The 16,210-nt window shown below is 36.3% G+C and overlaps 2 protein-coding genes across 2 annotated transcripts in view; both read right to left on the minus strand.

Annotated features, from left to right (window-relative positions):
• Fbxl7 (F-box and leucine-rich repeat protein 7) overlaps positions 1-16,210 on the minus strand; it is an 86,807-nt gene that overhangs the window by 56,124 nt on the left and 14,473 nt on the right. The window lies entirely within an intron of this gene.
• LOC140745630 (uncharacterized) lies at positions 15,596-16,147 on the minus strand. Its single transcript, XM_073077566.1, has one exon. It carries the CDS (start codon positions 16,145-16,147, stop codon positions 15,596-15,598), a length of 552 nt encoding a protein of 183 aa, XP_072933667.1.

Below are 16,210 nucleotides of genomic sequence, written 5' to 3' on the forward strand. Positions count from 1 at the left end.
ACTGTTTTTGTATTTGTTTACATATTTGCCCATACATTACCAATCAGCGCCCCTAGCGAACTGTAACAGAACTGATTGGAAATGTATGGGAAATGCGTAAACAAATACAAAAACAGTAATTTTTGTAATAACGTAAATACTCATACTAAGGGTACTGAAGTCATAGATTAGTAAAGATACTTCGCCGCCTTGAAATTGAATGAAGTCACAAACGGCTTATTTTAGTAAGTTCTTTTTTTGAATCGTTGACTAATAAAAACATTTTTAGAGAAAATTTACGAATAAATAACTAATACTGCGTAATTTACGTAATAAATAAATAATTATGTCAAATATTTTAGGGACATCTTAGCACGGAGACATAGCAAAACTTTTTTACGCAACTATTTCAATTCTCAAAACTAGGTACATTTTCTTGTTAGGAGTGAGTAATCTTTTCTAATCTATGACTGAAGTCTAAAACACTAAATTTATGTGCACCAATCCTGTCGAATACCCGTAACTTGCGCGCGCCTATTAAAACTTCACTCTCATCACTATAAGAAGTACAACTTCTATAAATGACCATTAGCAATACAGCAAGGCTGTTCAAATTAAAAAAGTTTACGCAATTGCCCTTTACAACTCGAGATCAAAGATACTTAATTCAAGATCTGTCAGACATGCTCGATTTAATTTTATTACATTTTATGTACGCGTCCACGTTTTTCCTCGGGCAATAGCAAAATAAAGGAGCAATATTTAAAAAGTGCAAGGTTTATTGTGGCCAGGAGCAAAGAGTTAACGTTGAATTACCATCATCATAAACCCATTATTGTCTCAGTGTTAGCAATGGGTCTTTTATCAAAGTGTTCGCAATCTGCATACTGTCCAATTACAAGATAGAAGAACAAGTGTAACCATACTGCTTCACACTAGGAATAGGTGTGGTGATGGAACCCCATTTGCATTTTGCAGTTCTTAAGGTTTGGTGGAAGATATGGCGGCCGACTGATTTACGTGAGGCGATTGAAGGCGGTAGGCGTTTGAAGGTGGTAGAATCCTTTGTGGTTCGACGCCAGCGGCACCACCGCCACACCTATTTCTGCCTAATAACAGCAATGTTAAGCGCAGCTGTGTTCCGTTTTGAGGGGTGTGGTAAAGGAGACATACTTTTCCGAGGCGTTCCAGCTTAGTCCTCAGGGGTAGCGGCACATCTGTGGCCGACCTCAGGTAGGAATATCTAATCCTATCTGGGGTTGATTACAGATGTCCATGGGCGGCAGTAGCCACTCACCATTAGGTGGACTGCATGCTCGTCTGCTACTCCTATATTATAAAAAAAACCTTAATCCTCGGGAGCGGCAACGCATCTGTAATCGGTTTCAGGTTGAACCGCTGTTCCTTATGTATTTCTAGATGTTTATGGGCGTCAGTGAACATTAACCAAGACATCAAACCATTAAGTTTAACAATTTAAACTGCAACATTATAATGTAATGACTTTCCGGAACTCATCAAGAGATAGCGCCACTAGTATTTCTGAATCACGCTATCTAAGTTTTTTTAACAGTATATAAGAATTAAAAAAACATTGATTCGAACACCACCACTCCGCAGGCTCCCTTTGCCAAAGTATAATATTGATACTATATTGATAAAGGTACTGATATCCCACTAATAAGCATATGTAGGTATATAATCAATGAAAAACAAAAGCCATGATAACTATAAGAACCACGATAATGCCATCAAGATATTCTCCATATCGGACCATCAGATGTACTAATTAAATGACCTGATACTCGACAGATCTCAAATTAAAACCCGTTGTTCGTCAAAGTTGCATATAAAAGCTTTTAAAGGTGCGAAGCGAATTTTATTCAACGGCAATTTATATGAACGAGACATTTACAGCTATAATATTTCTGATTATCGCGTATGGGTTGATATGAAAATATTTTCATTTGTTGCTATGTGGTTTGAAGTTAAGTAAAGTCAATAATAAATTGTTAAAAAAACATCTACTTTTACAACAAACTTTACTTTTAATATTTTACATCAAATACGTTTATGTTGCATACAAAATCGATTAAGTTAAGATTAAAACTACTTCGCATCAATCCTCTACAAATATAAGATGGTATGTATTTTATACCATGCAGTATATACCCTCCCTCCCACAAACGATGCGTGCAGATGCAAAAAATTAAAAATATACACCACCATACATACCACCACCAACATGTGTTTCGCTCCAAAACGGAGCATCATCAGGGTAAGGACTCTACGACGGTTTACGGCACACGCAAAGACACAAAGTCACAATAACAACAAATAACGGATCTCTACGTTTATCATTTTAATGACTCAGCCGGGGATCAAACCCGGAACCTAGTATTTCAAATTCCATTCCACGACCACCCGCATGGCAGAAAAATTATTACTGATAATAATTACAAACGTATTACATAATTTGTGCGTTGGAAATTGAAAAGCGAAAATGGCACCAAATATGATATGTACCTTCGATTGATTCCTGCCAATACGTTGTTTCTCAAACTTTATTATGCCACGACTCCAAGTATATAAAATATGTCGCCACCCCTACCCGCTGCTCTTTCTCGTATAGGGTGGTGCAAATATTCGACTGGAATGCGAAGTGTTACCGGCGAAAATCTTAAGGAAAGTCCTGGAAAATATGATAAAACGGGTGCAAATTTGTATTAACGCTGATGGAAGACACTTGAGAGCTACCATATTTTCTGATTAGCAAAAAAAATGTTACAGGTCCTGGTAAAAAATTCTATTACTCAAAATCACTTTTTTTATTCAGTACAAAAGTTATTTAAAAAAAACAGTGATTAATTTTGCGCCATCCTGTATGTATTTTATTATGTAACAATTATTTTATTTATTTCTATAATCTAGTATGGATTAAATACATAAATAAGTATGTAAAACTTATTACTTATTTTGACGTTACATCATTTACTTTTATATTGCCATTAAGGCATTTAAAGATTTGATTAGGAATAAATTTAAATTACACACGTTCCTCAATTTTATATTGGTTTTTATCCTTTAGGGGTCGAGACCCACACTTTGGAAAACACAGTTCTAACGTAAAGGGCCACTCCAACAAGTAACGACCTATTGTGGCCACTGCTATTATACTGATCTATTGTTATGTCCGCGTGTGTGAATAATTCGACATTTTAGCTATATTGTTTTCCTTCATCCTTAACCTTTTCGTCTTTTAAAATAATATGCATAAATGACACTTTTAACTCAGCTTAAATTGATATTTTCTGTATTTATAACTTAATTTATAAAAATCTAATAGGGCGATAGACACCATTTTTTTAGCTCCCATTTGTACATAATTATAATTAATTATCACTTGTTTAACGGCGTAGGAAACCTACATGCCTGAGAGATCGGAAAAAGTAATATATTTTTTTTAATTTGTATGAAATTTATTAATACATACTTGGTGTGCGTGGTAGGCTGTGGTCTAAATCCTCCTCCCAGTGGACAATGAACAAAACCCACTGAGAGAAGTACCTCTTACCCAGCAGTGAAGCAGAAATGGATTTTATTTCATTTTATTTCGGAAAAACACAGCTAGTACGTAGAACATGAAATAAGAGTAATATATATATATTTTTTTAAATGATTTCTATACTCACAGCCTTACACTAGGATTACCTGTGTCGTGGGTGACATGGACACACAGAGACCAATACACAAACACCCAGACCCAGAAACAGAAAACTAGAATCATCATTTAGGTTTCTGTCTGGCCGGGGATCGAAACCAGGACCCTCTGCGCGTCAGACCGGTACCAGTATGTTCACCGCTCCGCCACGCGGGTCGTCATAATAATAGCCATTTATATGGCCAAATACCTAACCATAACATCGTGATAGCTTACCATAAACACACAACACTAAATAACTTGAAACCAAGAAGCCATGAAGAAAATAATTAAACAATTACCATTACTTACATTACTTTGCTAACGCATGCATGCTTCAATGGAGGTGTCATTACGTAAATCTCTAGTTGTCTCTTAGCGTGGTTTTCCTATAAATAGACAGATTTTCATGTAGTATATGCAAATTTTTGCCTATATCTAGCTTTAATGTACACAACTAAATGTAACCAAAGATAACTGAAATGAACTCCCACTTTTTAAATATAAAGTAGCCAACGAGCATGCAGTCCTCCCGATGGTAATTGGCTACTGCCGCCCATAAACATCAAGTCAAAATAAGATAAGAGTTCTACCTGAATTCGGCCACAGGACTACCCCCTGAGGACTTAATTAGAGCGCCTCGGATAAGTATGCTTTATCCCTTCAGACACATATTAGTCAGAAATATATGTGGTGATGCCTCCGAAATCGAACCACAAAAGATTCTACCTTTAGAATTAGTTGGTTTGGGCAAAAATTAGGAAATGTTGGTAGAAGCATTTCAAAAGGATATTGCAGGAAGTTTGGCTTGGCTTGGTTTGGAAGATATACTTCCACATGAAAATATATAATATTATCAACAAAATCCAATCAAACCTCTTGTAAAGGGTATTTCAAGCGAAAATTCTAAAATTACTTAAAAGTACTTTGCAGCTTAGCTATTAAGATGATAATTAAACAATTACCATCGCTGTTTCTGCCGACGATAAACAAGCCCAAATGGAGGCCTCGTGGCGTAAATCTTATTGAATCTCCTATCTCCTGTAGGTTTATAAATAGGGATTAAGAAACACGAGGTATTCCAACTTATTGCAGAATTCAGACACGCAAGTGTGTATATAATAAAACCAGTGATAAGTATAAGAAAAACAGTGATAGCCTAGTGGTTAAGAAACTCGGCCTCTCGATCGAGGAGTCCGAGGTTCAAATCCCAGGCACGCACCCCGATTTTTCGAAATTATGTGCCCATTAGAAATTACTTATCATTTACTAAGCGGTGAAGGAAAAACATCGTGAGGAAACCTGCATACCTGAGAGATTATAAACAAAAAAATCTCAAAGGTATGTGAAGTCTACCAATACGCACTTGGCCAGCGCGGTGGACTATGGCCTTATCCTTCTCATTATGAGAGGAGACCCGTGCCCGGCAGTGGGACAGTAATGGGTTGATGATGATGATGATGATGGTATAAAAAAACCATTACATAGTTCTGTAATACATAGTAGAATTTTGTGGCTCGAAGGCGATAAGACTGCATACTTATTTTGCCGGATACGTGTGTACGTGTGTGTGTGTGTGTGTGTGTGTGTGTGTGTGTGTGTGTGTGTGTGTGTGTGTGTGTGTACGAGTATGCCTTGTTATAACTTGAAAAGCAGATAAAGGTATTCTTGCGTGGCATTCAGGTTTAGTCCTTAAAGACTTCAGTAACAAACCTCAGGTAAGACTCTTATCGCATTTAGAGTCGGAATGTCTACTTACGTTATATGACAATAGTTCGTCGGCTAATGGTCCATTAAGATTAAATTACCAGTGTCTCAGCTTCAAATGCGTACCCACTGCTTAATTTTATGAAATGTACAACTAAAAAGACAAAAAAGACACTAGGCAACAAAAACTGTTTAATTTTAACTATAAACTTATCGTATTTTAGCTCAAATTTAAAAATAGCTGGAATTGCAACTACGTGCTTCTTAACGCTTGTATAATATAACAAAAGACGTAACAAATAAAGCTTATACACCGCATTTTATTGCAATTAAAATAAATGTTAGAAAAACTAATAAACTTCAGTATGCGTGTGGCCTGCAGCAGTATAAACAAACCTTTACGCTTGACCTAAAGGTCATTTCTCAGTAAACGACGGAATTATGTGATTAAGACGATACATCAACTGAGTACTAAAAGACTTACACGGAGGAAACCAATTAAAGGAAAAAACATAATTTTCTTTCCATTATAAGTGGTAATTCGAATAAATGTTACCGTAATGTAATTTCTGTTACGTTATTGTTGCCATGATACTTTTCTTGGAATTGTAATAATAATTAAAATAGTGATTATTTCCTATCAATTTATAGGCAATATACTTCTTCGTATTACCTTCCTACCACTGCCTGAAATTACGTTGGCTAATGACCACCATGATAGAAACGGCTAGAGACCACTGCATTCAGATTACTCAGGACTGCTTTACATTACGTTGGTTAAAGAATACCTATGTTCAGAAATAGCTCTCAAAAGCTGCCTTTCATTTACATGTAAAAGCCGAAGTTTCGGATTCAGTCAGTACCAGTTCTGATACAGTCCACTAGGGGCGATGACTAGAAATGTATGGGCAAATACGTAAACAAATACAAAAGCAGACATTTTTGTAAAAACGTAAAAACTCATACTAAGGGTACAGAAAACTTTAAAATGCAAATAAAACAATATTACAATTTTGAGCATACCTTAAGTTACCTATTACTTATTTCAACTGTATCTTTGTTTGTCACTCCATCCTCTTATGCATGTTGAAAAATCAGCGAATAAAATATTTGTACACCTAATATAAGTAGAATTAATTCTAACAAATAAATAATCTGAATCTTAATAATTGTACTGTACTTACTGCGTTATGCAATAATTGCATTACTGCATTCCAGTTATAGCATACAACAAAACTATTAAATTTACGTAATGTCACTTTAATATACATACATATACCAGCTGACCCGGCAAACGTTGTGTTGCCATATAAATAAAAAAATGTTAAGGGTGAACAACCCTTATTACTTAGGGGTATGGAAAATAGATAGTAGCCGATTCTCAGACCTACTGAATATGCATATAAAATTTGGTAAAAATCGGTAAAGCCGTTTCGGAGGAGTACGGTAACTAACATTGTGACACGAGAATTTTATATATAAGACAACACGTGAACTTCAATTCCAAAACTAAAAGCAGTAATGCGACATGACAGTACAAATACTGTAATATGAACGCGCCCTAAGGCTTGACCCTAAGGTCAGCCAAGTAAACGAGCGGGGAACGTAATAATGCACTAAGACAATACGTCAGCTGTCGGCGAAAAATTAACCCTTACTTATACATCAGAGGAACCATTTGCGGGATATTTATAACCTGCCGGCGTTGGGACGAACGAGGCTATTCTCTAAGACGTTGATCCCTATGTTTTTCAAGTGAATTTTTAGCGGCGTTGTGCACTTTTGCTCATGGGTAAAAAATGTTTAACTCCCGTCAGGACACGTGACCTGATCGAAAAGTCGTAAGACGGCAAAGCAAACTGCAAAAATCAAGATGTCATCCAGTGTCAGCATGGAAAAAATATGTCATTTCAGTTTCATTTTTATTTATTATATTTTATTATTCAGGTTAGCTTTCGAAAGTTTTCACTTCTGCCAGCACTCCTGGACTGCGACCCATTGAATTTTTTTATAATATAGGAGTAGCAGACGAACATGCAGTCCACCTAATGGTAAGTGGGTACTGCTGCTCATGGATATCTGTAATCTAGCCGATATAAGGATTAAATTCGTACATGAGATCGGCCACAAATGCATCGCTACCCCTGAGGACTAAGCGAATCCCTCGGAAAAGTATGTCTCTCTTACCACACTCTTCGAACCAGAACGCAGCAGTGCTTAACACTGCTGTTATTAGGTAGAAATAGGTGTGGCGGTGGCGCCTTATCTTACCTTAAATTTACACATCAGAGCAACCATTTCCGGCATATTTTTTACCTGTCATCGTCGTACGAACGAGGCTGTACCCATACCATGAGGTTTTACGTTTTGACAAATATGACTGTTTTGGTATTTGTTACGTATTTGCACATACAATTTCCAATCAGCGCCCCTAGCGGTTTGTATCACAACTATAGTGTCAGTAACGAAACATTAAACGTCTAAATTGACAAATGGCGCTTTATGTTTTGTCTCTCTTTTTTGCCAACATGTGAGGTAGTGATACTTGGGCACTTAATTATTGTTACGTTTGCTCAGTCTACTGAAGCAAACGGAACAGAATAATGGATTGAGTAAACGTAACGTAAAATTGTGGGATGTTTTGAAAACTCATGGTAAGAGTAGAGATACTGTTATTAAGACGTCGATCCGTAACCATAGTCCGCAACTTAGTCCGAAACTTCGGACACTTTATCCGTAGCTTAGTTCGAAACTTCGGACATTAATCCGTTTTCGGATGGACTTCACGAAAGATTGTTTAGTTATTTGACAAACATTACACAGATATGTTATACTTTAGACAGTCTAGAATCCATGCGAAAGAAATATTTAAATATTATTAATACAATTATTTATTAAACATAAACATCCTTATCTCGTTTAGATTAATTTTTTCGAATTAATGTATGCTTTTTTAGGAAATTTCGTCAATATACCCAAATGTTTCTAGGCTCACAAATACACACAATCAAAGTAAATGCCAGACAAGTTAATAACGCACGTAAAACAATAAATCAGCTGTCATCGGAAAGATAACACTAAAATACACACAGCAGAAACTATTTCCAGAAGATATTTATTACCGGCGGGCGCTAGTCAGAGCCAATTACAGTTGACGGGATAGTAAATCGGTAGTGTGAACGTGCCTTTAGAACGTCCGGGACTATAAATAAGCGACTAAAAATTTACCATAGATGCATAGGCTTAAGACTAAAAGGAACTTCATAAACGGTTCTGTAAATACATATATGAAAAATCCAACAAATTTATTAAATAACAATTTATAAAATAATGTATGAAATAATAACATAATGTATGTAAGAAATACAAATTTGCTAAAATTATTTTGGTAAATTCATTTTTTATCCGATACCACCGATTCAAAAAATTGGGCTCTCCTTTTTTTTATCTGCACAATTGAATTATATAAAAAAATGTTACTAAATAAAAAAATAAGAACTATTATTGGGTCGACTGCAGCACTCTCATAGACAGACTATTTGAAGGTGGTAGAACCCTTTGTGGTTCGACTCCGGTGGTACCACAGCCACACTTATTTCTGCCTAATAACAGCAGTGTTAGGCGCTGCTGTGTTCCGTTTTGAAGGGTGTGGTAAGGGAGACATACTTTTCCGAGGCGTTCGAGCTTAGTCCTCAGGGGTATCGATGCATCTGTGGCCGACCTCAGGTAGGAATATGTAATCCTATCTGGGGTTGATTACAGATGTCCATGGGCGGCAGTAGCCACTTACCATCAGGTGGACTGCATACTCGTCTATTACTCCTATATTATAATGAAATAAAGAGCTTTTAAGGCGCTTCTGTGATCTGAATACTACGAAACATTCCAACTTAGTCTTCTAAGGATGCAATGCATCAGACACCGGCTCAAATAAGACTCCAATCCTTTAGTTTTAATGTTTGATTTCCGTCTATTTGCCGGCAGTCGAATGGTCCAATTTAACAAAACATCAAACTGTTTAACAAAAATATGAGCCCAATTCAACAGTTTTAATTATAAAACCTGTCACAGCGGCAACCTATAAAACATCATAGCTAATCTCGTTGAAATTAGATCCGAGAGCCATAAAAGGCGACGAAGGCTGGAAGGAATGCGAATTTCGTATCATAAATCAAAGCACAAGTGTCCACGTAATGACGAGCGGGTCGGGGGTGAAGGAACTTTGTAGGGATGTTATGGATTCGGATCTGTACCATTAGTATGAGTTTTTACGTTTTGACAAAAATGACTGTTTTGGAATTTGTTTACGTATTTGCCCGTACATTTTCAATTAGCGCCCCTAGCGGATTGTATGAGAACTGATTGGAATAGTATAGGAAATACGTAAACAAAAACATAAACAGTCATTTTGGTAAAAACGTAAAAACTCATACTAAGGGTACAGGATACAGATTCTTCTCCATAACGAAACACCTTGTGAAGTGGCGGTAGATGTATTGACATTCAAAAAGTGATCTGTAAAGAACCTATTTTAAATAAACAAAATGATTTGATTTGATACGGATATAGAAAAAATATTACACCGTTTTACAGTTACGGATATGGAATTATTTCGGATTATCCGATAGTTTTGAGTTCGGTTAGGATATTAGATTTTTAAGTAATTGTTAAAGTAAAAAAATACAATTATGTAATGATTTCACTTTATTTGTAATTAAGGAATATGTAATGGTTTGATTTTATTTCTAATTAAGTAAAATGCGGATACTGTGTCGGATCTTTCAGGTGAAAACCTGTTATAATGATTGATATTTGATATCATTTGAACTCCGAAATTATTCGAAACTTTTATATCACTTTCGGATATATTTTTATCTCGGATATCCGATAGTTCGATTACGGATACGGAGTTCCACTATCCCTGCTCTATAACTTGTATTCTTGAAGATTCTTCGCTTTTGTGCAATAGTGGAAAGGATGGGACTAATTTAGTGGTCACTGTTGTTTATGGGAATGACAAGTGCAATTAATATTATTTATCGTTTTACATACTGATCTTTGTCTGTACATACTTTTGTCTATATGTACTCGCATACATAATGTGTTTATACGTATAAAATATTTTATTAAAATAGTATATAGGTATAAATATATTTAAAACTAACCTGGATTACTTTTATGCGTTTTGTAACACCCACCAGTAAGTAAAGAGTAAATAAATATACTTAGTTCAAAAAACTAAAAAACACGCTTTTATGGTAAAATCAACTAAAAAGTAGAAAATAATTTTCAATCTAGGAATCAATTAAGGAACAGTAAATATTATATGTACGTCTTCATCATGGCATCGCTCTTAGTAGTGGAGTTACAATGTGGGGTTTGTTTCTTGTATAGAAGTTACTAGTATATAAGTTGTATAGAAGTTAAGTTGCGTGACTATAAAAATACGTGTAAATAATGTAGTTGAGGAACCATCGTCAGGAAGTTCCATGATTTCATTGCAAAATTACAATAACAATTAACCTCATGTATAGTTTAAAACAAAAATAAATTACAACGATATTTCCACGTTCAATACTGAAGTCATAGAACATTATTCTTGAAAATGTTCTTAATCGAATCAATAGAACAGAACAAATAACTTAGTCTTGTCAAATCATTTATCCTTCTACGAAAACCGATATCCATTTCTCACTTGTCCATCTGTTATCCTCGCTTGTTTATCTATCTACGTCATATTTCGAACACAAACAATAATTTTCTACAGTAAATGGTTCTGATTACAACACCGTGCCTTGCATTGTCTATTAATTAATTGTTAACAAATAAACTACTAATTTTATTTGAACGAAGTTCTCTAATGCTGCTTGCGGTAGTAGTTACTTATTTCAAAATGAAATTTCGTCCAGATAAATGGAAATTTTAGCGTGTACCTATTCAATATTTAAATGTGTACATTTATAGATATAATCTTTTTTGTTTGATTAGTAATCAAATAATGCCGACACGAAATTATCATGATTATAACAAGGCGTAGTAATTAAGAGTATACGAATATGAAAGAATTCAGACGATCAACACATGTCTAGTAATAGGCCTATAAGTTTATCTATTACTACTACACCAAGATAAAAATTTAACCCAGTATTTGTCATTACTTTTATTTCAACACACATAATAACCTATAACACCTTTTCAATTCTAAGAATACAAGTGTAATACCACATTATTTGCACTTTATATTCTCTATAAAACATTTTCTATGTTATTGCGTAATAGACCCGCAAGAAACATTTTCCAACTAAAGTAAATTCCATATACGACAAGTCGTAGATATATATAACTAGCTATGCCCCGCGGTTTCACCCGCGTTAAAAAGAAACAGGGGCACAGCTAGTTCTAAAATATAGCCTAAGTTACTCCTCATTACATCAGCTACCTGCCAATAAAAGTCCCGTCGAAATCGGTCTAGCCATTTCAGAGATTAGCCAGAACAAACAGACAGACAGACACAAAAATGTAAAAATGTTATTTTGGTATATGTACCGTATGTATATTCATATTCCGGTTATTTCAATGTTAAAAACAGACACTCCAATTTTATTTATATGTATAGATTGGGTAATATTTACTTGCATTACATTAGTATGATACCGTACAGTGCCTAGCATGTACCACTTCTTACCAAGTAGCCATAAATAAAATTGGTGTCGTAAAAATATTTTATATCACTTACATAACATTTCTACTAAAGCTATACATTTCAAATAAGTTGGCCTACATGTTTGATATACTTTATGGGAGAATACTATAATATAATATGGTGGCTATCTCTCCGTAATTGCGATTTCTTACGGTGTAAGATTTTTTAAATTTAAAATTATGATTAAAGTTTTTTTTAATACGATTAAATCCTGACATGTTTTAAATAAGATTGCAAATAATTTATTTTAGATACAATTAACAAAAATGTAACCACCATTATCAGCGCATTTCTGTCCCATCAGGGTAGAAAAGGAATAAGGCCATCCTACCACGCCTTGGTCCTTTTTCGTTTTTTCGTTTCATCTGTTCTCAGCACCATGAATCTTATAGTTACCAACTGTACTCCACTATCACTCTAACCTCAACACTAACCAAACCAAACTCAGCCTTTTTTTGTTATCGAGGGGGAAACCTTCAAAAGGTACCCGGTGCCGTGGGAGAGACACAGGGTTATGTGGGACTCTTACCGCACTAAAACCCCCCCGGTGACCGTCCTCAGCGCTGCGTAGAGGACTCCGGGATCTCCAACGGAACGCAACCGGAGTCCTCTAAGCTTCTTGCTTCAGGCTCTACCCTGGTGAGTATAAAACTCGTCAAACCATCAAACGTGTACGACGGTATGAGGCCACACATACCTCCGTCCTTCCCGAGGTCGCTTACCGGGCGGTTCGAGCTCCCACTCCACAGAAGCCCCTTTTAGTGGCCTCTTACGACAGGCAGGGGACACCGTAGTCCTATTCTGGTCTCGGAACCACAGGGGCAATCCAAACTCAGCCTGTTCCGCTTTTAACAAACACCATGTAACTACACTAGCCCGTCTCAACTTAAAGCAATGGGTTGTCGGCAATTACTCAAGCGATCATGTAGGCAGACTATGATGTGGCGTTGCGTCACAGACTATCTAACACTTAGAGGTTCCAATTTGCATACTAACCTTTCTTAAGCAAACTTGTGTCTAGCATCAATTTCTTCCCACGTTGAATTTTGATTTAATGACACCTCTGTTTCAAAATTATGTACATGAACGTTACATGCTCGAGTTTTCCATAATGTCCTCAATATTTTAACTATCGATATATTTTGTGTGAAGTATCAACTAGTTAATACTAGTAGTCCTCTACCCTTTATGTCGTAAGAAAATGTCCTAAGGGCTTAATATTAGTCAACCAAAAATGTCTTAATGATAATAATGTTAAGCTCTTTTTGGTATTCAATTTTCCATTTTCTCTGCCTCACAGCAGTAATGTTATATGTCTGTGTTAGTTCATACTACTTAACTACTTCAATGACATAAAAAATCACAAAAAGGCTAATCACTGTCCAAAGTCCTATTTCTGCCTCATAACAGCAGCGTTAAGCGCTGTGCTCTGACAGACATACTTTTCCGAGGCGATCCAACTTAATCCTCAGGTGTAGCGGCGCATCTGTGGCCGACCTCAGGTAGGAATATCTAATCCTATTTGAGATTGATTACAATATCCATGTGCGGCAGTAGCCACTTACCATCAGGTGGACTGCATGCTCGTCTGCTACTATATTATAAAAATATCCCTTTACATACATACGTTAAACTTTTCAAACTTATTTTCCTACAAACAGAATGTCTACAAATATTCCTTCTATGATACGATGATTATACATCAATAAATCAAGGGGATTTCGCCAACACTGACTCATTCTGTTCCGTTATTAATACCTTTCAAGAGGTAGGTATATCAAAATAATATAGTGAGGCGGAAATAGCTTAATTATAGATGATGCCTCGGCTTCAATGAAGAAATATATTTTGCCTTCGATTTATTGGTAAGCCCGTGCCTGCGCTATAATGAGGCCTTAAATAGGTTTAATGGCCGTTCAGTCAAAATTATAGTCGTAGTACTGTCTGTAGAGTAGTTAAAAATACTTAATGTTAGTCACGGTTTAGAATAGCTGTGGTAGTATAGCAGTGATAGCCTAGTGGTTAAGAAACGCGGCCTCTCGATCGAGGGGGCCGAGGTTCAAATCCCACCTCTGATTTTCAAATTTATGTGCGTATTAGAAATTAATTATCACTTGCTTAAACGGTGAAGGAAAATATCGTGAGGAAACCTGCATACCTGAGAGATTTAAAAAAAAAATCTCAAGGGTATGTGAAGTCTACCAATACGCACTTGGCCAGCGCGTCGACTATGGCCTAATCCTTCTCATTCTGAGGGGAGAACTGTGCCCAGTAGTGATGATGATAGCTGTGGTGCCTCTTGATTTGATTAAACCTCTTAATATGACGGTCTAGTACGAAATTCTAGTCTCAGATTTTTCAAGATTATGTGTTAGAAATTAATTGTCGCTTTGCCGTGAAGGAAAACATCTGGAGAAAACCTGCATACCTGAGAATTCTTAATGTTATCTGAAATCTACCAATCTATCTGCACTTAGCCAACGTGGTAGAGTATGAGCTAACTCCTCTCATTCTGAGAGGTAGGTAGAGTATGAGCTAATTCCTCTCAGAATGAGAGGAGTTAGCTCATACTCTAGTCTGTCTAGTCTAGTCTAGTCTGTGCCCAGCAATGGCATTTCCATTTCAAAATAAAATGTAATAAAAACAAGGAATAAAATGTATACAGTCAAAAGAATACTTACAAACAGTCAAACACTAATTGAAACGAGTAGTAACAGAAAAAATCTATAGATAAACTTTTATACTCTAAAAAACTATTTTAATACAAGACCAAATGAACACACGAATTTGTAATATGCAAGTCCTTAAAAACGTCGGCATCATCAGACGCATACTTTCATCCTGTCGCTTGCTACTTAGAAATTATTTGTTTAAATTCTCCGTCCTCCCAACCTTATATCATCTCGATGACATTTTTTCGAGAGTCTCCATCTGATATTTGCACCCAATTAATTGGAGCGGGGAAATAAAACTGTGTTGGTTAGCGAGTTGCACATACTTGTTTTATTGATAACGTATTGAAGGCTTCAATTAACTACATGCTAAAAGACCGAAAACCCCTAGTTTTCGGTATTTTAGGGTTGTAGGCTTAAGGACTCTACTACTGAGCAACTGCTGTCTGTACGTCTGTTGATCTGTTACGAGGCATCTCTCTAAATTTAATAGATTTTTTTATATAGTGTGTATTGTTATGGCTGCTATAACATCGTATACATAAAAAAGATAGATATAAATGTATAGGATGTGTAGTGGTGTTGTTGGAAATGATACTCCGAAGCTATTTACACGACTCACTATATTATAGATTTATATATATACAATTAACAAACGAAAGTAAGCGAACAATAATGAAAGATTTAAATATAAAATATTAATTTTCGTATCTACCAATTGACATGACATCCTAACTGTCTTTTCTTATTTTTCCTCTCAAAAATTCGGTTTTCAATATCGAAATAGAAGGAGGTTTGTAGGTAACACTCTACAGTACTCCCCCACCGAGATCGCTACTGCGATCGATAATAATCTGGGAATGCAACTTTTCTTCCGCTTCTTGTTCTCTTGACTTCTGGAGCTGGTTGAGCAGATTCATCAGGCAGTACATCTGCTTCACGCATCAGATAGGCTGGTTTAAGTCGATCAATCGAGACTGTGACTGTCTTTCCTGACACAATAATTTTGTAAACTTTAGGGTTGCGCTCGACGACTTTATGAGGACCTGAGTAAGGCGGTTCCAGCGGTCTTCGAACATGGTCCTGCCGCAGAAAGACGTGTGATGAGTCTTTCAAGTCACGTGGGATGTAGAACGGACTATTCCTGTGCCAAGATGCTGGTTTTGGTGTGAGATTAGCTAGGCTAGTGCGCAGACGAGTTACTAGAGTAGTGATGTCTCCAGTGGTGTGGTCATTGGATGGAGCTATGAACTGACCTGGAAGGCGAAGAGGTTCGCCATAAACCAGCTCTGCTGAAGATGTCTGTAGGTCTTCTTTCCATGCACTTCGTATGCCGAGTAACACGAAGGGAAGAACCTCAGTCCAGTTGGAAGAATTGTGGCACATAATCGCAGCTTTTAATTGGCGATGCAGACGTTCGATCATACCATTAGCTGATGGATGATATGC

Source organism: Epargyreus clarus, unplaced genomic scaffold (genome assembly GCF_041222505.1).
Source record: "Epargyreus clarus isolate Ecla_fem2 unplaced genomic scaffold, WU_Ecla_fem_2.2 ptg000010l, whole genome shotgun sequence".
In the NCBI taxonomy this organism is placed as follows: domain Eukaryota; kingdom Metazoa; phylum Arthropoda; class Insecta; order Lepidoptera; family Hesperiidae; genus Epargyreus; species Epargyreus clarus.

What these genes read in the sequence shown, in the direction of transcription:
- LOC140745630 (XM_073077566.1), bottom strand. Translation starts at nt 16,147, where the DNA reads ATGTGCCACAATTCTTCCAACTGGACTGAGGTTCTTCCCTTCGTGTTA.